General features: G+C 38.9%; 2 protein-coding genes across 4 annotated transcripts; one reads left to right on the top strand and one right to left on the bottom strand.

The window, feature by feature from the left end:
• The first annotated feature begins 2,682 nt into the window (after positions 1-2,682).
• On the top strand, positions 2,683-11,303 carry LOC121511850 (afadin- and alpha-actinin-binding protein-like). Of its 3 annotated transcripts, none has more exons than XM_041790681.1 (14): positions 2,683-2,767; positions 5,017-5,113; positions 5,545-5,696; positions 5,802-6,005; positions 6,149-6,259; positions 6,368-6,503; positions 6,625-6,700; positions 6,995-7,175; positions 7,296-7,443; positions 7,634-7,770; positions 9,446-9,619; positions 9,720-9,837; positions 10,092-10,239; positions 10,351-11,303. In XM_041790681.1, the coding sequence occupies exons 2-14, from the start codon at positions 5,095-5,097 to the stop codon at positions 10,454-10,456; spliced, it is 1,710 nt and encodes a 569-aa protein (XP_041646615.1). In that variant the 5' UTR covers positions 2,683-2,767; positions 5,017-5,094; the 3' UTR covers positions 10,457-11,303. The 3 variants fall into 3 exon arrangements, with proteins under 3 accessions (XP_041646615.1, XP_041646616.1, XP_041646614.1); XM_041790682.1 differs by having other exon boundaries at positions 5,542-5,696; positions 9,449-9,619; XM_041790680.1 differs by having other exon boundaries at positions 5,542-5,696.
• A 1,346-nt stretch (positions 11,304-12,649) lies between these two features.
• LOC121511880 (vitellogenin-1-like) lies at positions 12,650-21,773 on the bottom strand. The gene is made up of 33 exons (XM_041790723.1): positions 21,710-21,773; positions 20,890-21,041; positions 20,553-20,804; positions 20,306-20,467; positions 20,074-20,222; positions 19,838-19,988; positions 19,596-19,753; positions 19,350-19,515; positions 19,140-19,265; positions 18,831-19,049; positions 18,527-18,744; positions 18,339-18,436; positions 18,124-18,248; positions 17,943-18,044; positions 17,714-17,833; positions 17,423-17,609; positions 16,807-16,900; positions 16,543-16,728; positions 16,335-16,436; positions 16,009-16,220; positions 15,709-15,922; positions 15,366-15,582; positions 15,043-15,084; positions 14,725-14,931; positions 14,492-14,634; positions 14,268-14,403; positions 14,060-14,183; positions 13,791-13,971; positions 13,600-13,694; positions 13,380-13,474; positions 13,115-13,280; positions 12,860-13,021; positions 12,650-12,762 (listed from the first exon to the last, which is right to left on the bottom strand). Exons 1-33 carry the CDS (start codon positions 21,771-21,773, stop codon positions 12,650-12,652), a joined length of 4,938 nt encoding a protein of 1,645 aa, XP_041646657.1.

Here is a 21,773-nt window from a genome sequence, read left to right as displayed (position 1 = left end):
GGCTTAACAAACTTAAATCCAAATTTAGAGGACACTTTACTGCCATAAAACCAATGTACTCTCTTATACGATTCATGATTTTAAAATGTCAGTAAGCTGAATTTTCATTAATTCCTTAAACCTCAAGCATTTAGACCTAGAATTAGCATCTGAATAAAGGAAGCAACAGCAGCAGCCCAGATGTCATGGCTTATATTATACATGGAAATTACAGTATCTAAGCATACTTCATTTATGTGTTTCTTCCATGTTATATCCTCTCTTCCTCAAAACATGGACAAGTTTGTTGGAACAAAACAATTAAAAAATAATATGATGTGTTGAATTCTCAGTCTTAAACATGTCAGAGTTGATTTTAACTCCCTTAGTATAATTTTAACTCCAATCTGAGCAAAATGGTCTTCAGTGATGGAGTTAGATGATTGTAAAAATCTAGTACCCCCACCCCCCACCCCTCACTTTACATATTAACATTTAAAAACATGTTAATGTTTTAAAAACTCTACGCCAATAACAATTTTTGTAAACAAATTCCTTTTTTTCGAGTATTTACCACAACATAAAACCTGAAATTTTTGAGTTTTGAAAATCCGACTCTTTAAAGATGAACATTTTCACCAGTTTCATTACCAAAACAATATACAAATGTATGATAATAATGGCATGAAAACAATATATTATGGTTACAAATGTAGAAATTATATTGTTTTTTAAGAAATATGCAGACAGTACTGTCATAGTGGTGGTGTGGTAATTGAGATTATTCTTTAGTCACCTAAGCTCACAATTTACTGCAACATTTGTACACTGTTGCACTTCAGCAAGCAGATAAGGAAGTTTCTGATCATTGTTAATGCTGGTGAATTCTTTTAGTTTGCTGGTGAAAATTGAATAGAGTTTGTTTCTGATGCCATTGTATAACATAAGTTCTCACACTTTTCAGCCCGGTACCACCAAAATAAAGGTTAAAAGGACCAGGAACCCCTACCATACCTGAAGGGGGTTGAAGTAAAGTTGAACACAGTCGTGCACTTTCAGGAAAAGTTGTGTTCAGAACATTTTAAAGATTTTTTTCAACATTTCTTTGATTTCAGCATAAATCTCACCAAATGACGTTTTAAATGTATTAAATTTACATTGAACTAATTTTATTTATGTATTTTTTATAAAAATGGGTAAAATCTACAATTTGAAATCACTGAAAATATCTTTGGTTTTTGGAAGGCATCTAGCAACCCCCTTTCAGTTTTTCGTGACCCCCCCAGGGGGTTGTGATTTACTGGTATAAAAGACAGGTAATTAGAAAGTGCAGCTCTGTTTCCCCCTTTCTGTTGGCTGTAGTGGATGCTTTTTCTACCTCTGTCTGTCTCTTTGCTCCATCTTTGTTATAAAACACATAATTTTGCTGTAGGTATTGACTGTAGGGTGGCATTTTTAATTTGATATTAAAAGTGTATTTTCTTTGTCAATAATAACAGTTATAAGTACCTCAAATTGGCACCCAAGGTGGTAAGGAAATACCACATAACTGTTTGAAAATTACACTTAAATGCATAAAAAGCACTATGGGTGTTACAAGTTAAACCATGGGAGAGTGAAAATTTAACACTTTCCAAAGTTTTAATTTAACTTGGAACCGGTGAAAATTATATAAACTCAGAAAATTAACACAAAGGGAGTTAATTCATCTGTTTTGTTAAATATGAATTTATGGTTGTCTGTATTGGCTTGTGTCACTGACTGTGAAGTGCAATATTTTGATGTATTCTTGTAAGAAGTGATTGTCTTACATTAAAGTTTGGCCTGTTTAAAGTAAGTTTTCCACTTGTGTGTCTGCAGCCAAATTAGGGGGGAGGGGGGTCTGGAGGTCATGAAAATCATGATCCATCATAAAGTAAAGCTGTGATAATCATGTGATTTTTTAAAACTTGAATAACAACCACTCTTATTAAAGCAACAAATAACTTATTAATATACTTGTACCGTAGTATATTACCTTCCTCAAACTGTAAACCGCTTTCCTCAAAGCAGAATAAAAGTGGTTAAAAAGTGACTTTTTTTTTTTAAAGTGGCACATATGGGTTAAAAGGGGCAGACTGGATTAAAACATACAATGGTAAGAAGTGGGAAAAGGGTTAACAGGCAAAAGAAATGGTTAAAAGTGGCGAAAAAATGGTTACCTGGGGCACAAATGGGTCAAAAGTGGCAAATACGACAGAAAAAGTGGTGAATAAAGGTTCAAAAGTGGCAAAAATTGGTTGTTGGTGGCCTGACTGGTTATCAAAAGTGGCATAAATGGCAGGAAAAGTAGAGAAAATGGGATTAAAAGTGGGAAGGGGGCGAATTGGGTAAAAAGTTCACAAATTTCATTGAAAGTGGCTAATAAAGTGGCATACATTGATATCATCAGTAAATCACAACATAGCTTAAAATATAGTTTAATCAAACATAGCTTGTTTGATTAAATTTACTTTTGCGTTCACATTGTTCATATTTAAAAAGTATGACACGTTTTATCGCCTTAAACAGCAACATTTATAGAGTATTTTTGAAAACGGATTGCCTTTCAAACGTTTGACCTTCCCCACAGCCGTTGGCCAATCACGTTCTGCCGTGCTCGGTTGCTAGACAACGAGTCAGCCAATTAGCGTCCTGTTTGGTTTGCGTTCAGTGGTGTGGGGTGTCATTTGGACCGACAGAGCTTGAGGAGCTGTTGTGTCGTGAAGTAAGGAGCAAATTGGACAAACATAACACACTGAAACGTCGAGTAAGTACATGAAACACACGGAGTATCAGTTATTTATTCTGCAGAGTTTGTTAACGTTTGCCTTGTATCGTGTCTGCATGTTAGGTTAGCCGTTTGGCTTCAATGTCAAAATGTTTTTACGATCAGTGAGCAACGTCTGGTAAATTCAACGTCTGCTGTGTCACGAAACACCTAATTGACCTTTGTCTTATCTTCTTAACGGTATACAAAATAAGCATTATTTGCTGGCTGACCAAGGCTGTGGGAATGCTTATACGTCAACAACGAGACTCAAACTTGTACCAGGCTTTTCCGTGGTTATTTGTCTATAGTTTATAGTACTGGCAATGTTAACACTAGCTAAAATACTTTGACGCTACGGGCATTTGTTTGGCATAAACAGCTACGGTTTGTAAAGCGGGATGATGTTGTCAGTGATGCTAAAATGTTTTCAGAGTTATTCTTACTAAGAGGAGGGATGCTGGATGCTCTTGTGTAGCTAGAAGTTGCAATGCATAACATCAACATTAGCTTTCCCTTTCAGGTCTGCTTGTTGAACTTTTGAAGTGTTCAATAGAAATGACCCATGCTATTTGTATCCATGCCAGCTCATACAACTTAATACCCAGCAAGAAAAGATATTGCAATCCTTTATGGCAACCTTGCAATAAAGCATGTCCGTCATAAGAAATCAGTTGTCAGTCAGTAACACACTAAAACAGACTAATATAAAAATCGGAACATAATCACTCCAACCCTTGTGGGCCACAGTGAACTGCAGGGCTGTGTGTGTTCAAGTATTAGTCTGAGCTACCTGCTGTGACCCCATCAGGCATCTTTGGTGGTTTACAGTCTAGCCTAAAATGTCACCTAAATTATATGCCTGTTATTTTCATGCAAGTCTCAGTGAGACAGACCAAAAACCTTAACATTCAATATGTTCACAATTCTGTAGAAACTTTTCTTAGGAGATTTTATACTGTAAAAAGTTTTATGATTTATATAAAGGTTAACACTTGTGCTTGGTCAGTCTAAGAAGGGTCTAGGCCTGTTAAGCCTTGCGGCTGTAGACTTGCCATCTGTCCAGCCAGACTGATTAAGTATCTGACACCAAAGGGAAGGCCCACTGAGTTAACAGTGAGTTATTGCTTCCCAGAGCTAAATGTATGAAACCGAGTTTAAAAAACTCCTAGCTTCTCTGTGAACATGTGGCTAGTGTCTGTTTCTTTGTTGTATTTATTGATTCCTCTGTGTATAGCAGCCCAAGAGGATTTAACCTTTGGGGACAATAAAAGGTATTTGATTGGATCAAATAAACTCGGCTCATCTCAGCTTTATTTGTAGAGCACCTTTCATACATGAAAACATGCAGCCCAAAGTGCTTCACAAAGAACAGACAGACAGCAAAAATCAATAAAGGCAGAAAAGAGCAATATGACACTAAAACAAGGTAGAAATGAATAGATAAATAAAAACATAAAAGAGGCTATAATATTAAGAAGTAAGTAAAATATATAGACTTGGGGAAAGTACAATATAAAAAACAAAGAAAACAGTGATAGAAAGGTAAAAATATCAAACAGTAAACAGTAAAAAAATACTCATGTTACGATCAGTATATAAGGATATATACAATCAGTATATGTATAATGTACTTTAAATTTTTTTGCAGCTTTTGGTGTCTGCTCTGATAGCTGGAAACCAGTAATGGAAGTGTTGCACATGATACCATGACTTTTCAGTTATAACTATATTGTGTGGCAAATGGTAGAAATATATGCATTACTCCCATAGGAGGAAAAACTGTTTCTTTTTGTATGGTTCTGCAGTAAAATCCCCTCACTGTGTGTCTGGCATTTGCAAGATCAGCTCATGACAAGAGCTTTAGGATAAGAAGCCAGTCTGGTCTCAAAGAGGAGCCTTTTAAAACCCCCACAGTGATCATGTTGTGGTACAGCAACCCCCACCACGACAGCATCAACGGTTTAACAACCTAAATCAGTCTCCTAAAGGACTTGAATGAATGCAATGATTAAAATAATAATAATATATATAATGTATATAACCTATAAGATAGCTTTTGATCCACCATGCATTTACTACTGAGAATGTGGCCTATAATTATTGAATGACTTAGCTTAGTCATCAGTTGGTTTTGAAGGGTGCTGTGAGTTTCCACATCCCCACTGCTGCATGTTAGCCTTGATTGCCTCGTAATCTGTGATTAGACCGTGTTGAATGGACACTGCTAATCTGAGGCTCTATTTCAGGAGCAGGGAAGTGCGTAGGTGGATCCTGCACATGTAGTAGATGATCAACACACACATCCTGAAGGCTTCACCACCAAAATGCCAGAGTCCTCCCTGGGTGAGTTCAGACTTTGAAGTCTTTAAGGGTCTTTTGATACTCACTCTGAGAGAGACGTGTTGAGCATTTAAACTCAGCAATTAAAAAAAAAAAAGTGTATCATTATTTCACCTGTCTCTGATGCTACATTAGATTTTGCACATGATTTCAGCTTTATGGTGATAACCTTTTGGGAAGCATGTAGATGTGTAAAATAAATTCATGCATAATTTTGACCTTCATCTTATTCTCTGTAACACAGCCTTTGAGTCGGGAGTAGTGGGTAAAAAACTCACAAATGGGAAGAAGTGCTATTCTTAGTTTCTGCTGCTAAATGTAACCTCAACATCTGAATCTTTAACTCCATATTTAGTGTTACCTCTCCTTGTCAAGCATGCTTACATGGGCATAGGTATCCTGCTCATATTTGATTGACAATTTTTCCCCAGAAGTCAAGGACACTGGCACCGGCTCCGTTGAATGTAGAGCATCCCCCTTGAGGCAGTTTAGCCAATCATTGCTGCCACTGCACAGAAGCACTCACATGCTCAGTTCCTTCTGCACAGAGCACAACGTACAAGAATGTCTATCGCACATCAATCAGGTAGGTAACCTCGCAAGTATCAATGATGTATTATTACCACAGTTTGTGATTTGTAGCGTACGATTCTCTTCTCAACATCCTGTTTTTCTTGACTCTTTTTTGCAGGAGGTGTCATCACTTGGCCTGCCTCCAGTTTGGACAGAGTCAGACAGCAGCTCAGAGATGAATGTTGTGGCGGTGCTAAACTGCATGTATGACCTGATTCAGTTACATCGCAGAGGCCTCAGAACTCTGGAAAACATGGAAATAGAACAGCTGAAGTCCAGCAGCAATGTGGACTACCTACAGCTCACCAGCACCAGACTAAAAGTATGCAAAGATTTACACCCTTGGATTAATTTACAGAATACAGTTTTCAAATAAAAAAAGTGTGAACTAAATTCTTCAAGATTGCATGTTAATTGCATTCACTCATACGCCTTAATAATGGTCATTCTTTTCTGGCGTCGTAGGAGCAGCTTGAACAATGCAAAAGAGAAAACACAACGTTACTTGAAAGAGAACGACAGCTGCAGATGAAAATGAAGAGTTTACAAAACTGCCTGAAAAATGAAAAAGAAGAGGTATGTTAAGGAAAATGGTTCCCAACAAATTTTATGAAACTCAATGCAGTTTTTATTCAGAAAAGTTTGATGATTTAAACAAAATACTTGTTTTATTTTTCCTTCCAGGTCCAAAAACTTCAGAACATAATTGCAAGTCGTGCCAGCCAGTACAATCACGAGATGAAAAGGAAAGAACGAGAATTTAACAAATTGAAGGAGCGTTTGAACCAACTTCTGGTTGACAAAAAGGAGAAGAAACAAGGTGAAAAAGAAATCTTCAAACCAACATTTTAACGTGAAATAAAAACCTTTGATCATAGTGTTATAGATGCCTTTACAGTCTTTAAAGTCTGACCTTCTACATTTAATTTATTTGCTTTCAGCTATTGATGTGTTAAACAACATTGGAAGAGCTGATGGGAAGAGAAGTCTGTGGAAAACTGAAAAGACAGAAGCAAAGTAAGTTCACTTCTTAAAGCTGTTTCTCTAAATATTTGCCTTAACTGTGAGTCGCATCACTGAAGGCATAGAAAGAAATAAAATGAATAATCTGAAAAAGCAATCGGAGAGGTCTGTATTTGAAATGGGCTACATGAGGTACTTAGTCGTTTTTCTTGGGTTTATTTTACGAAAGATAAGTTGTGTCGTGGTTTAATCCAAACTGATGGAGCGTAACTTTTGCTTTGATTGTTACATGATGTTCATAAAATTAAAATAGATGAATAATTGAATGATTGTCTGTCCCATGTCAAGGCATGAAGGGGAGATGTATAAGACTTTGCTGAGTGACTATGATGCCCGACAAAAGGAACTGCTGCTGGAAAATGCAGAGTTAAACAAAGTTCTGCAGCACATGAAAAAAGACATGGTGACAATTCTCAGAGCAAAAAAATCAACAGCAAAAAGTGATGAGCATCAGGAAGAAAGCTTACAGGTTGGACAAGTTGTTTTATTTTTATCTTTGCATTCAGAATTAACAAAATATAGATTAATGTTGTATGGTTTCCTATGATATTCTCTGGTCTTCCAAGTAAAAGATAACTGTCATTAACAGGCTGACTCTGAGGAGGATGAGGAAGTGTTTGATTCCAGTAAAGAAAGTGTTGACCAATATTGTGTTCACGCCCGGGAGAAGCTGACTCACAGTATTCGCCTCCAGTGGAGAAGACTTAAAAGTCACATGGAGAGACTGGACAGTCAAGGTAGTGTATATATCTCAGCTTTTGATATGAGAACATATTTGTTTTATGCTAGATTAATAACACACTCATAAAATGGTGTTATATACATGTTGCAAAGCATACATTAAAATATATTGGCATCTTGGCCTAGACATACTATAATGGATGTCGCAATGACTATAAATTCTGATTTTCTTTAATATTTGTGCAGCATCTCTGGTTCAGATGGGTGACATTAAAAGCACGGATGCTGTTTCTCGGGAGACACATGAAGAGGAGATGGAGAGACTTAAGGAAGAGATTCAGCAGTGCAAAGAATTCATTCAAACACAACAGCAGCTTCTGCATGTAAGACAGATCTTACCATAAAATTTTAACCAACCATGGCCCATGGAGTTTCTTTACTGTCCAAAAAGCAATGTCAGCATGAAATATCATTAAGAACAAATATTATCTATTTTGAGTTGAAGTTAAAGGGACACTAAGGCTTCCGACTGTGTGAGGAATCTCTTCAGTGAAATTGTAACTACAAATGGCAAGTGTGTGTTATCACAGTCTGGTGAAGTCATCAAGTTTTTGCTGTTGGAGGATTATAGTGTAAAAAATCAGTTGAAACTATTTTCATGTCTGTGGTCTCCCATGTTTTAAAACCATCTAGTGTGTAGCCAGCCTAAGAAAGTTTTATATTTTTTATGTTTATCTCTAATTTATATTCACAGATTCTGCATTGGAGATGTAGAATCTGTGATGTTCAGCCTCTGGGTTCATTTGAAGTGCATTTATAGTCCAAGCTGTCTTAACTAATCATGTATCACCAGGCTTTGGTTTAATCCTGTTAAAACACCCATGTGGAAAACAATATAAGTGGAACTTTGTCCACCCTGATGACAAATCAACCCTAATCGATTGTATGCTTATGAAGAATCAGTCTCTATAAATGAATACCTGCATTAAATTGCAGCTAACAATCCATAATAACATTTGAATTTAAGCCAGAGATCTGCATGACACTAAATAAAACTTATCACTTCCTGAAACGTATCAAATGGAATTGGCCCAAAGTAGGTTAAAAAACATGCAGTTTAAAGGTTTCTGCTCTAAGGAGGGACCTTGTAAAGCGTGAGTTTTTACTTCCTACAAAGCTGCTGTTTTTGGACTAATACCACTGAAGGTAGCACAATTAGAGCTGCTTAACCTTATGACATTCTACTGTGGCTCTTATGGTGAACAGCACTTCTTTGGAGATAATATAGACCAGGGGTGCCCAAATTCTTTTCAGTGAAGGGCCAAAAATGAATCAGGGTGGAGGGTCGCAGGCCAAAACTAAACATTCATGTTGCAGTGCATGAAATTAAATATGCCTATAGCATAATTGTGCAAAATAATAACTCATACAAAGTAATTCTGAAAATGAGTAACACGATTCTTTATTGTGTTTCACAGCATGAAATTACTGAACATCCATATGGCACAAATACTAATTGGGCATATCGCCTTGAAATCAGTCTAATTAAAAAAGTAATGTTCCTAACTATTTTTAAACTTTCCCTTATTAGTGTGCCACTGCCTCACACGCCCCATCTCTGCCATGACCCAAGCATCTTCTCACTGACTCACTCTCTGGTCATGGGCTTCCAGATCTGAGCTGACTGGAGCTCAACAGCGCCACCCTACTCCCAATGCAACACAATGTTAATTTGTGGTCAGGAGAGGAAGTGCAACAAATTGGACAGCCCTGATATAGACCAAAAAACCCTGTAGAAATAACCACATGGAAAAGACAGTCTTGCCTGGAAGTCATTAACGCTAACACTTGGCTTTATTTGAAAGATATATTCACCACCATTCCTAGAGGCATAAAGCGTCTATTAAACCATAATAGATGACTGGTTGATCTCTAACAGACTCAAACTTTCAACTCTTTCATAGTGTTAGCAGAGCACAGAAACCAAACCTCACTTACTAGAGTGATACCTTATTTATTCAAAGTTCTTAACTAAATAACTCCTACTTTTATTTGCAGCAGCAGCTGAGCTCTCCTTGTGATGAGGAGGCTGCATCTCTGCTGAGCGACTGCTTCATGCTGCAGGAGAAAGAGCGTCTCAGGGAGGAGTGGGAGACTCTTGAGGAACAAAGGAAAATCTTTGAGAAGGAGAGAAAAAACTTCACTGAAGCAGCCATAAGACTTAGCCATGAGGTGATTCATGAAATTTATTTCTAGTCTGGTATGTGTACTCATGTGAGGTTTAAAAAGTGGGTCTGTTTTTGACATGGCTTGTGTTTTATGAAACTTGCAGAGGAAGGCCTTCGAGGATGATCGAGCAATGTGGCTCAAACACCAGTTTTTAAACATGAGTCCATTTTCTGAGTCAAAAAAAGCCCCGATGTCAAAGTCTAAAAGTGCCTATGTACTATGTGAGTATTTAATATTTTACACTAAACCTCCTGCCAGATACCCAATCTTAATGCTGAAACAGCTGTATCTGATAAACTTCATAACGATGGTACATTAATATCCTCATATCATAATTATGAAGAATTATATAATCAAATTATTTTCTATGTTTACAGTAGGAGTTCCTATTTTAACTACTGTGGTATTACTTGTGTTTTAACGACCAATCATTTCAGGCTGACAAGGATCAATAAAGTTTTATTTTATTTTTTAGCTGAAACAAAGGTGAGTGCAGCGTCAGCTCAAAGGAAGCTCATAAAATGCCCGTCTGAATCATCCTCCCCCTCGTCTAGATTTGTTCCTCACAAATCAAAATCCACGGCTGACCTGTATCACACACTCTGCCTTATTCCTGAAAACAGGTATAGTGCTTTTGGTTTTACTTTGATATTATAAAAATTATGACATAGTGCACCACTAAAAGAGTTCTCCGAGTGTCTGTTCCTGATTTTTTTTTCTTTTTTGGTTCATAGTTCAACCAAAGCAAAGAGAAAGACTGAACGCATCGCAGAATCAAGCATCTTTTTGAATGGAAGTGCTGGGGTCCAGTTTAAAAAGCGGAACGAAAGTGAAGACTAGAGCAGATATGCTCAGGAAGGAAATGACCAGCTCAATATGAAGCCAAAACCTGCATCTTTAAATCAGAATTCCCATAAATGATCATTAATCATGGATTATTTGCAGATTTTCAGAAACATGCCTGTATTGTGAATGCCAAACACTAGAGGACAGACTGCAAAATGATCATAGCTGTTAAAAGCGGAAGCCAGGATGAGTTGTGAATAGCTGCTCTGCATACTGTAACTGTTTATTTTTCAATATCTTTCTGTTCTGTTTTTAGATGCTACGTGTAACTTATTTATTAATTTGGTACTGTAAATTTTGTTTTGTAGTCATATCTTTTGTCCATGGCTTGACCTGATTTTGACATCTCTTTTTTGGTCTTGATGCTAGCTGTTGCAGTAAACCTGCCTACATTTACCATATTATATATATCACAGCTTTATAACTTTTGCACCATGGTAAACAGTGCACCCTCGGATTTTACCAGTAGATTTAACGCTGCTGTTCAACTGAATGCAATAAGATACTTGGTCATGTAATGTTTCTCCAGTTCAACATAGACATGGAGGAGAACATTATCGGCTGGTAACTGATGCAGTTGTGCTAGTGGGTTAGATGTAAGATGTTGTAGTTGAATAAGGCTTTAAAATTTCTCACATATCACACACTATTCAGCAACAAAGTAGCCTACTCTGATATGTATGTTTTAATCTTTCACCATGTTTTGAATGAATGGGTTTATTGTACTAGTGTTATTTACACATTTGGTTGAATCTTAACCAGAGGATTGTGACATGTGTGTAAGACAATCTTTTATTCTTGGAAACATTTACTATACACTCTTTAAACAAACATCTCTAGACATTTGACTTGTATTTGCTTTAATAGTCACAACTTAAAGTTATTGATCAACTGACTGCTTCACCTTTCACTGCTGAATCATCTGTGACCTGCAACTGCCTCAGGGTTTTAATCAAGAGTCTTAAACAGCAGAGTGAAAATGTTTCATCAAGACTGTCTTGCATAGAGGTAGGTGCTGTGATGAAAGCTGTATTTGATTTTATGTGAACACCACTTTTTTTCAATCATATTTTGTAGCTGAACTGTCCCAGATGTGGTGATTAGTATTCATCAGAATGTGATAAAAAACAAGAAAAGGACCAAAGCGCAACCCCAACAAAAAATGATTTAATAATCAAAAGCCCAGAAGGAAAAACGAGGACTTAGTTCAAATGTCCAAACACAGAAGTCCATCAAAAAACACAAACTAATACAACACCAGGAGAAAAGGCACAAGGGAATAACAGGGAAATCAGTAAATCAGTATCGGTAACTATATGTGAAGAAAAATGTGTAATGCTACAATGAAAGGGATATGAGTGTGTGTTTGGGTGTGTGTGTGTGTGTGTGTGTGTGTGTGTGTGTGTGCGTGGTGTTATTCCAAGGCCTGACGCTTTAAAGTGATGGAATATTATTTAAGCACATTTAAATGCGTGTAAGCCTAGCAATTAACTGCCCCCCCACCCCCACCCCGTGACCCCAACAGGATAAGCAGTATAGAAAATGGATGGATGGATAAACACATGTAGGTATAACAACATATGTTTATCACTTGACCATATTTAAGTTATTTTTGAAATTATTTAGTTATATAAGTGTGATAAAGGTGCTGAAAATGAAATTACAAATTCTATTTTATTGTGTTGTTCTTAATCTTATATTATTTTTTTCATGTTTTAAATATATGTATATTATTTGACTTTGTCAAAATGAAAACTGAGAATAACTTTAATGTGTTTTTTAAGTTGAAATGAGGTGTTTATTTCTTTTAAAATATAGCATTTTATCTGAATATTTGTAGACTTGGGTAATTCTATGAAATTAGCACTTAAGCAGGTGCTAACTTGTTCAAAATGTAACACATTTTTAAACAGTATGTGCCAATAAGAAGCTATGAAGCCAATGCACATATCTAAATAGATTGAAAACTGTTTACACCAACTTCCCATCATGTTAAACTGCAGTATTTAATATAACATTATATTTTTGAATTTTAGAAAATATATTTTTCATAGTAGGTGATGCATCAGTAATTTTTTTTTCTCAGGTGTAAGACATAAGACTTAGACGAAAGTACTTTGAGATGCTGTTTATTTAATATATTTAAAACATAGGCATGATGTAAGTGACTGACAGAAGAAGTTGTTTTTAAGCACACTGAGCTGTGCAGCTGCAGGCTAAGTGGGCTTCTGCTGTTTCCCTTAAGTCCACACTGCTATCGTAGATGTTGTTCAGGCTGTTAGCACGATTCAGGGCTGAATCTGCACAAGTAGAGGGAGAAAAGCAATTAGGAAAATGTGTTTTTCTTGTCATCTCTATTCCTGGTATGAAAGCAGATGTAATTTGTGCAAGACTCACCAGCAGGCAGGCAGTGGTAGCCAACCATGACAGTGGTGGTCTTCACAGGGAAACATCCAGGCAGACAGCGCAGCACAGGCTCAACAGAGTAGCATCGGGATTCCTGACCATGGATGTTGACTGACTTCTCCAGCTGCACAGATTCAAGCTTCATACGGCACTCTGTGAGAAAGAGAGTTCAATCGGTGATATGTAAAATGTATTCATTAAACCAAGAAGAACTGTTTTATAAGTAAGACATCTCTTTTGTCTCACCAGTGGTATCCCTACAGCTCTCAGCTGGCAGAACCCAAGAATGAGCATAGCTGACTGCACTCTTGGTCACACGGCCGTTTGGTGTACGGTATTCCTGTCTGACTTCCCCATCAGCCTTTCCACAGAGTCCACAGGTCTGTCCCTTCATCCAGTCTACAACTTTAACCTGCACGGTGAATAGAATAAGAATTGGTTAGGCAAAGAACTGGAAAACATGTTATTAAACTTAATACCCATTTAATTCCTGAGTTAATGTTGTGTTTACCTTCCATGTGTTCTTGTCAAAGTAGACTTCATGCAGACCATGGCTGGGAGCGTACACAGCGATGCCCTCACCCTTTGGCCTGATCAGGATTTTAGCTGTACAATAAAAAAGAGATTTGTCAACTTTGGAGCTTTCAGACACTGATGTGTAGTTTTTGATATTGAATTATGTTACTGCTAAGGTACAAGATTTTAAGGGTAGGATGAGTTTGAATGTTAACCTGTTGGATGCTGGTATGGCAGGTTGTTGATGGGGATTTCCATTCCATTCACCTTCACAATCACATCGGTGTTCTTGGGGTACAGGTCAATATCACTGCAAGTGTAAAAACAAAAAGAAAAAATGTAGTTTTTCAACTCGGTGACTAAAAAAGACATCCTAGTTGTATTCTTGTTAATACTGGGCACTCACATGTCAGAAATCTTCACATTGATATGATTCTGTTCGATGTGATCCTTCTTGAGCAGAACCATGAATTTCAGCTCATCGGTGCAGTCCTGGGCCAGAACTTGGTAGCAAGACAGTGGCATCTCGTTGGTGTATTTCCTGTTGTTGAATGTGGTCAGTGTGTCTCTGGCATAGCTACATTCAGCTGTACAGAAACAAGATTTAGTCTTTGGCACACAAAAGGAAACTGACATTTCTTTTCTTGTGATACAAGGAAGTTTGATGCAACAAACCTGCTGTTGCCTTGGCATACAAGTAGTGGAATTTATCGGCAACCTCATCAAAGGGGGTGAGACCTTTGATTTCATCAAGAGGCAGAGCGATGGGAAGATGGAGAGCCATCTTGTAGACAGTGGTCTGTTGACAAAAATGCGCAATTAGAAAAATTGAAACCGAAAATGTTATTTTATATTTTGGGAGAACTACCAAAATTATTCTTACTGTTGGTGTTTTCCAGATAAAGTCAAGGGTCTTCTCTGATGTGGCAACCACAGTCAGTGAGAGCTGCTTTTTGCTGTTTTCATCCTTCTCTTTAATGAGACCAGCTGGCATGTAAGCAGGAATGTAGTCGTAGACCCTGTTAAAGAAGTGGTTCATTTTAGACATTTTTTTTACCTATACTGCATGTATGTGGACTAAATTTGAGTTATATGATAATTTCATACTTCTTTGCGTAGTGTTTAAGGGCAGAAGGCAATTCGTTCCAGGCAACTCTGAGACGAGCCGCAGGGCTTGGACCAACAAGACCAGTCTCAGCTGTGATTATGGTGTCATACTGCTTGCACTCTGCTCCCCAGGCAACCTTGGCCTATTGAGAGATAACGAAAGTGAACATAAGCTACTCTAAATTTATAAATTATGTCCTAAGAGCTAGAATATAGATTATACAGTGTCTTACTGTGACTTTGTGCATGCCAAGCACAACTCCATCAGCACAGAGTTTCCAGTTGCTATCAGTTGCCAAATCAGCCAAAATAATCTGAAGTCTGCTGGTTGGTTTCTCCAAGTAGACAGCCAGTTCATATCCAAACACTTTCTGGTCAGCTCTGACAGCACGGAAAATAACAGCGAAGGTAGGAGCCACTTCACTGCCAAGGAATTTGTTCTGTGGGTACCAAGAGATCATTAAGTCAATTCAACCATTTACACCAGCATACCCATCAGGGACAGGATCTGACAAAGAGGGTGTTATTTATTGCAACTGATCAAGATTCACCTTGCTGTAGATGGCCTCAAAGCTTGAAGCACTGCTTCTGCTCTTAGAAATCACAGCAGAGGTGATTTGGGAGGTAAGAGCCTATATGAGAAAATATAAACAGGAGTCAAAGACCGAATATGAGCAAAGATGTTCACAATTTCTATCAGATATCATCAGAATAACACGCCAGCTTACCTGCTTCTTGTGATTCTTCTGGAATTTGTGTGGATAAATCACTCGCTGTTGAGAAGAAGGAAAATGTGTCACTTTTCACGCTTACTGACATTTGATACATCACTATTGGTCAACAGAAAGTCACAAGACAATTAAAAAGCTTTTACCTTGGAGAGACGGGCACTTGAGCGGGAGGAGCTTGAGCTAGCGCTGAAGAGAGATGCCAGGTTGGATGCAGAGCTGGACCTGGAGGATGTTAGTTTGCTGCTTCTGCTGCTGACACTGCTGCTTCTGCTGCTGCTGCTTCTGCTGCTGACACTGCTGCTTCTGCTGCTACTACTACTGCTGCTTCTGCTGCTGACACTGCTGCTTCTGCTGGAACTGCTGCTTCTGCTGTTGACACTGCTGCTGTGGCTACTGCTGCTGCTGCGAAGTTTTTTGAGTGGAGCAGTTGCATCAACGGTCTTGCTGTTGACACGAGATGAGGAGCTGGAGGAGGCAGAAGAAGACCTGGAGCTGAGGCTTGAGCGAGAACTGCTGGAGCTAGAGGAGGACAAACTGCCATTCTTTACTCCAGGAGCCAGGATTTTCTTCAGCTTCATCAAGACAGGTCTGTTGTCCACAATTTCCTCTTTGCTCAAGTTTATCTGTTTGATAAGCTTTTCTGCAGCTTTTGGTCCAACTTGGACCTCCAGCTCCACCCTCTCATAGACTTCACCTTCGACTGAAAAAATCACTGATAGTGAGTAAAATTTGCTTTGTGAGCACTGCCTTTGTGAAATGTTCAGATTTTGTGTTTCTGGTACTTACTTGGTTTAAGAGAAAGAACAATAGAGTGCTTTCCTGCCAGTTTGTACAGATCAATGTTCCTGAGGTAAGCAGCATTGTCAGTTGCAACCTTAATACAGCTCTTCAGTCCAATGACTTTGGCACAGTACTTCTTGTCAAAGCGAGCTGCTTTGGGTTTCACAATCTTCCTCTCAGCTGCCACATCTGGTTGTACAATCTCTGAGGATGTTGACTACGAAAAGAAAGACTTATTAGGAAATTGTTCAATGAATGTCCAATTGATTTTTCCAAAATCAAAATGCTTAAAGCTTACGAAACTAGCGGATGAAGTGATCTTAGATGTGAGAATCTCCCTTGAGATGGGCTCCAAGACTTTGGTAGGGATGATGGGTGTGAATCTTGCAGCCACAAGATCCTCAACATTTCTTGTCACAGCCAGAGTCTCAACACTAAAAGAAGAACTCCATCAGGTTAGTGCTTCAGGAAAGTGCACTTTAGAAGTAGCATGTGATGTTTTTAGAGGTACACAAATGGATGAAAAAAGGTCATGCTCACTGTACGGCAGCTACGTTTTCTGGCACAGAAACAGGCAGAGCCTCGATCTTGAAGTTACCCTCATTGACGTCAAGTCTTGCTGCAATTTTGGCGGGCACAATGGAGTTGAGTTTAGCTCTTGAGATCAGAGCAGCCTGGATTATGGCAGTGTTGACACCCATCACAGCAAAAGTGTTGACAGCAACGCTGGAAGGAAAGAGCATTTCAATGTGAGATTTCAAGATGCCCTATCTTTTTCATTTAAGTTAAAGAGGCCAAACCTACCTTGGTTTGATCTCAGTCTCAAGCTGAATGTCTGTCCTCAGAAGGTGAGCCAGATGGAAGGTGTCGGGCAGAGCTGGTGTTGTGGCTGCTCTGACTAAAAAATGATAAATCATTGTGTCACATTGGTTTTTCATTTGGTTATATACGGTGATATACTCGGTGCTTTCATGCCTTGATTCTCAGCTGGTTGGTTAGGACCTAAAAGGGGGGTTGCAAATCCATTTTTGATTGGTTGCAGATGTATGCCTGGGAAAAATTTGTGGCCAAAAACTCTATGATGTGCATTTATTTTCAAGGATATGTCTCCATGTCTTAATTTCATCACATCCTTTGATCCATCTCAAGTTCAAGCTGACCCATTTTTCATTAAAAATTTTTAGCTATGGTTGAAAAATCTGAGGAATATGGGACGTTATTGGATTTGTCATTAATGAGCTGGTGCAGGATCCTGACACTATACCAGTTGAGAACCACTGAAAATTTTAATTTCCCTAATTCCCTAAATCATTAAGTTTTTTGTTAATATTTTAACACAAAATATTTTTGTAAGTACTCAGCATTTGATTGGCATAACTTGTTGGAAGCTATATAAAGATGTTCCCTTGCCCCTACTTACCCTGCACAGCGGCAGCAGCCACAGCAGCAGTGTAAAGACTCAGCTCCATTGGCAGACCAGCAGCTGTTGGCAGGATACGTCTCACCTCAGTTGCCAGAATTGGCTTAGCATACTGGTAGGAAACACCAGACAGAAGAGCCTTGACAGCATTCAAACCAAGTGTCTGAACAGAGGGACCAGTGGCGATCTGTGGGGACAAATTTTATGACTGTTGAGTCTTGCAAGGAAATGTTCCAAAAAATGTACAATGAATTTGGTCTTGAGGTTGCAGACTTCTAATTGAAATCATACCGCAATTGCCTGTTCAACCAAGGCTTTGTCAATGTTGGCAAAAGCAATTTCTTGCCCGAAGAATTTGATGTAGACAGAGGCAAGAGGTGTGCTGGTAGGAAGAGACCTGAACTGAGAGAACTGTCAAAAGGGGAACAAGACAGACCAAGTTAACTGCTGTGTTATATCATGTGCAATTATAATCTACTCTATTCTTGCATTTGCAACTTCCTGGGGTTTCGGTGCTTACAGCCTTAATGACACGCTTCATCTTGGTGATCCTGTCGACATTTTCGAGATGTACAGGGTTTTTCAGCAGAGCCTCCTGTAGTCCTTCAGTTCTCACTCCAACCTATGTAGAATTCAACATGTTAAAAGCATAATTGATTGATTGAACACCTTGGAGGCTGGATTTTTCTTTTCCTTTTTACCTCCAGAACATCAGCAGCTGCTCCGGCGAGGTAGGCACTGGTTTTGGCAACAATAGATCTGGGCATAATGGTAGCAGCATCATTGATGTAGAAAGCGCTGGCAGCAGCACCAAGCATCAAGGGACCTTAAGTTGGATAAGATTCAGTAAACTGGGTGTTACAAGGAACATGCATTTAATTAAATAAGCGTGGATGACAGATGAAGTTGCCCTTACTGTTGTAGATGTCCATGTGGATGGCTTTGCTGAAGCGGAGGCTTGCTCTATCCAGCTTTGGGCTCAAGATTTTGACAGCAACATTGCAAGCAGCAGCCCTGTAATGTCGACATTGAAGAACTGAGTGAGCAGATATCAGTGAATGTATATGGTTTAGATGTTTAAGGGGGATGAAAGAGTGCTCTTACACTGAGGCATGGATAGCAGCAGTGCTTCTGGTCAGGGATTTCATGTGAGAGTACGTAAAGCTTGCCACCTGCAGATCTTTCTCTGACTTCACAATATTAGCAAGAGTTGTCACCAATCCCATCGCAGGCCTAGTCTCAAACAGCACAATGCATGCAAGCATACGAAGCTCTGGGTGAAGAGCCTTGTCCATGTAGAGCTGAAGAGCCAATTCTTGGATCTATTTCACAAGACAAAGGATATTAAGTGTGAAGTTATGAAGAAAAGTTTATATATGTTGAAGTGCTCATTAGGGTTGAGGATCACCATTCTGGGCTCCTTCTTGGCAATGTTCCTCAGGGCCATGATGGCATCAGCATGAACTTTCATGGGCAGAGATGTAGCTGCTGTGCCATGGATGGGCAGGACCTTTGTGATTGGCTTAAGGCTGCTAGGATGACCAGCATTACCCAAAACCTTCACATACAAGATGATATCTTTGGTCTCTCCTCTGGCAACGGCCTGTGCAAGGAGGTCCTGGATGGGCTGTTGAAAAGTTGAGACATTAAGATCTCTTTGTCAAGTACAGAAATGTGCAGTGGAATGATTTTGATGTACACATCAAGGTTTTGCCACCTTAATAAGATCAACAGGGCAGACAGGCAATTCGGTGCAGTATTTTGAAACCATGGTACCATAACCAAGGAAGAGGATGTCACGCAGAAGTGGGTTCTCTGCTACTTTTTCGTTGACTGCCAGTGTCTAAAGGAGAGCATTGAGAAGAAATCTGTCATCATATCTCCACTTCTTAGAGCAGAAGAAATACCTACATTTTGGTTCACCTACCTTAACAACCTTGAGGGCCTCAATGTCTGCTGTCACCATGTGCATAGATGCAACCAAAGCCTGGGCTGTCTCAGCAACAGTCAGGTCATCAACGAAAAACTTCTCCTTGAGGAATTTTAGAGCAGCAGGAGTTCCAATGGCAGGGATGGCATCCAAGATCCACTGTCTGAAAGATGAAATGTACTTGTTGAGACGGTATATCCTGTATTTTTGCAATGTTTTCAAGTTTTAAATGCTACAAGTTACCTGTAGGCGGGCTGGGTTCTGTACTGGCTCCAGAGCATTTCCAGATCTTCATAACGAGCTGCACGAAGGAGCTGAATGAGTTCCAAAAACTTCAGAGGGGCATCCTCATGGACTCTCTCAACATTGTGGGTGACCAGATGATTCAGAACCTCAGCAATCTAAAACATAGCATTGAAGGGGGGTCATTTTATGCTGTAGACATTTTTGTATTTTCTTTTTGTACAAACACTTTGAAACACTACCTGAGCCTGAGCGTTGGTGATCTTGATAAGTTGAATGGGTGTTTGAAGGAGCTCAGTGGAGAACTCGTACTTCAGAGATCCACGATGAAGATACTCAGTACTGATGGGTACAATAGGGGCCCTCTGAGTCTCAAGGAACACCAAAGATTGCCTTGAAAGTAAGTGAAAAGGATTAATTTATAGATCCATCGAATCCAACCTGGCCCCTTTTACATTTCCATTATTCATTGACATACTTTGTCTGCATCTGAGCAGCACCATTCATCTCAGAGAAAGGTGAAAACTGGATCAGCTCATTGACTGCTGCCTCCAAGATGAGGATACCGTTAGCAACTGGCTTCAGGACGTAGTTGTAAGCTGTAGCTCCTCTCAGGTTCTTTGACTCCTGTTAAAACAAACCAAAACAGCTGTTAAAGCTTGTAATGTTTTCTACTTTTATTGCATGAAAAAAAATAAGTCTGAACATACCTGCTGGCACTTGGTACATTTCTCAGTGTATGCCAACCCCATATCCTTGACAACCTTCTCCTGACAGTGGTTCAGATCCCTGGTCTTTGTCAGAAGAATGCGATCGGCCTTTTCATCTTCAGTGATGGCATAGAGTGTCTTGCACACACCCTGAGCTCCGGCCTTATAAGAGAGGCAAAATTTTTACTTAGGAGATTCAACTTGTTTCAGTGGATTAGCAATTATTAGTCAAAGATTTCTCCCAAACCTCCTGCAGTTCGTAGACATTCTGTGTCTTCTTGATGTTGAGCTGAAGGACGTTCAGGATACCTCTGTATACATTCAGTACCAAGGTTGAGATGCCCTCGGGTGCAAACATTTTTCCAACAACACCGTTTGCATACTCAAACTTGATGGGAGTCGTGAGCTGAGGGGCCAGGGCTTCAGTGAGCTTGGTTGCTGGGACAAGAGCATCCTTTGGCCAGATGCCGCTGTACTCATAAAGCTCTGTTTCCGCAAGCTGGAGGGTACAAATTAAATTCCTTACAAAGCCGTTTGTATTATACAGGTTTTAAAAAACATAGGTGGCATGAAACTGATCTTACCTTCAGCATGTAGATGTTGTCGGCCTCAGCACTGAGGAGAACTTTGCTGCTGACTTTGAGCCCGGCCTTTGCCAAACCTTCCTCTGGCAGTCCACTGAGGAGCAGCGCCTCATACTTGTACACATAGGTCTTACTGGGAGCAAATTCAGGAGCTGGGAGAACATTTTAATTCAGTGAGAAGTGATCTGCTTCATAACTGAGTTAAGGATGATATTAATTAAACTTTAAGTTATGCAACAGAGGGTATCTTCACATAGAGATTAACTTAAGGTTGCTTTGTCTTGGTGGAAAAAGCTGTCTATTGTCAGTTGTAATAAACAATAAAACTTACCAAGGTTGTGAGGCTGTCCAGCTGAAGTGAAACAAAGACACATGGAAACAAGCAGTTAATCATGATTCTATTTTTAACAATTTGTTATTTTGGGACATAAAGTCTATAACATAAAGGAAAAAAAGCATTTTTAATCAATTTTAAAGATTTTTGCTTGAATTTTTCCATTTAAATGAACTATATAAAAATTAAAATTTTGAGTTCTCTGTTGCACAGGATACTTTTTTTTTTCTCACTAACTATGAAAATAGGCTGTAATTACTTCATAGCAAATTTTGTTCTACTTTCCTGTATAAGCAGGATTGCTGGAAACTTCAGTGAGCTAAACAGCACTGTAAAACTGTCAAATATACAGCTGTACTCACTATCATTTCCATTAGCACTAAATTAGAAAATAAAAAAATTCTTCTCATTTCTAGTTTCCAGTTTCTAGTGCATAAGCAAAGAACCACAAAAGTAATAATAATAATAATAAAAAAAGATTCCTACTATAAAAATAGGATTCATACTCACCCACAAGGGCCAGAGCCAGGGCAAGCACTACCACTCTCAT

This window comes from Cheilinus undulatus, linkage group 7 (genome assembly GCF_018320785.1).
Source record: "Cheilinus undulatus linkage group 7, ASM1832078v1, whole genome shotgun sequence".
In the NCBI taxonomy this organism is placed as follows: domain Eukaryota; kingdom Metazoa; phylum Chordata; class Actinopteri; order Labriformes; family Labridae; genus Cheilinus; species Cheilinus undulatus.
This window is presented reverse-complemented; position numbering and strand designations above follow the sequence as displayed.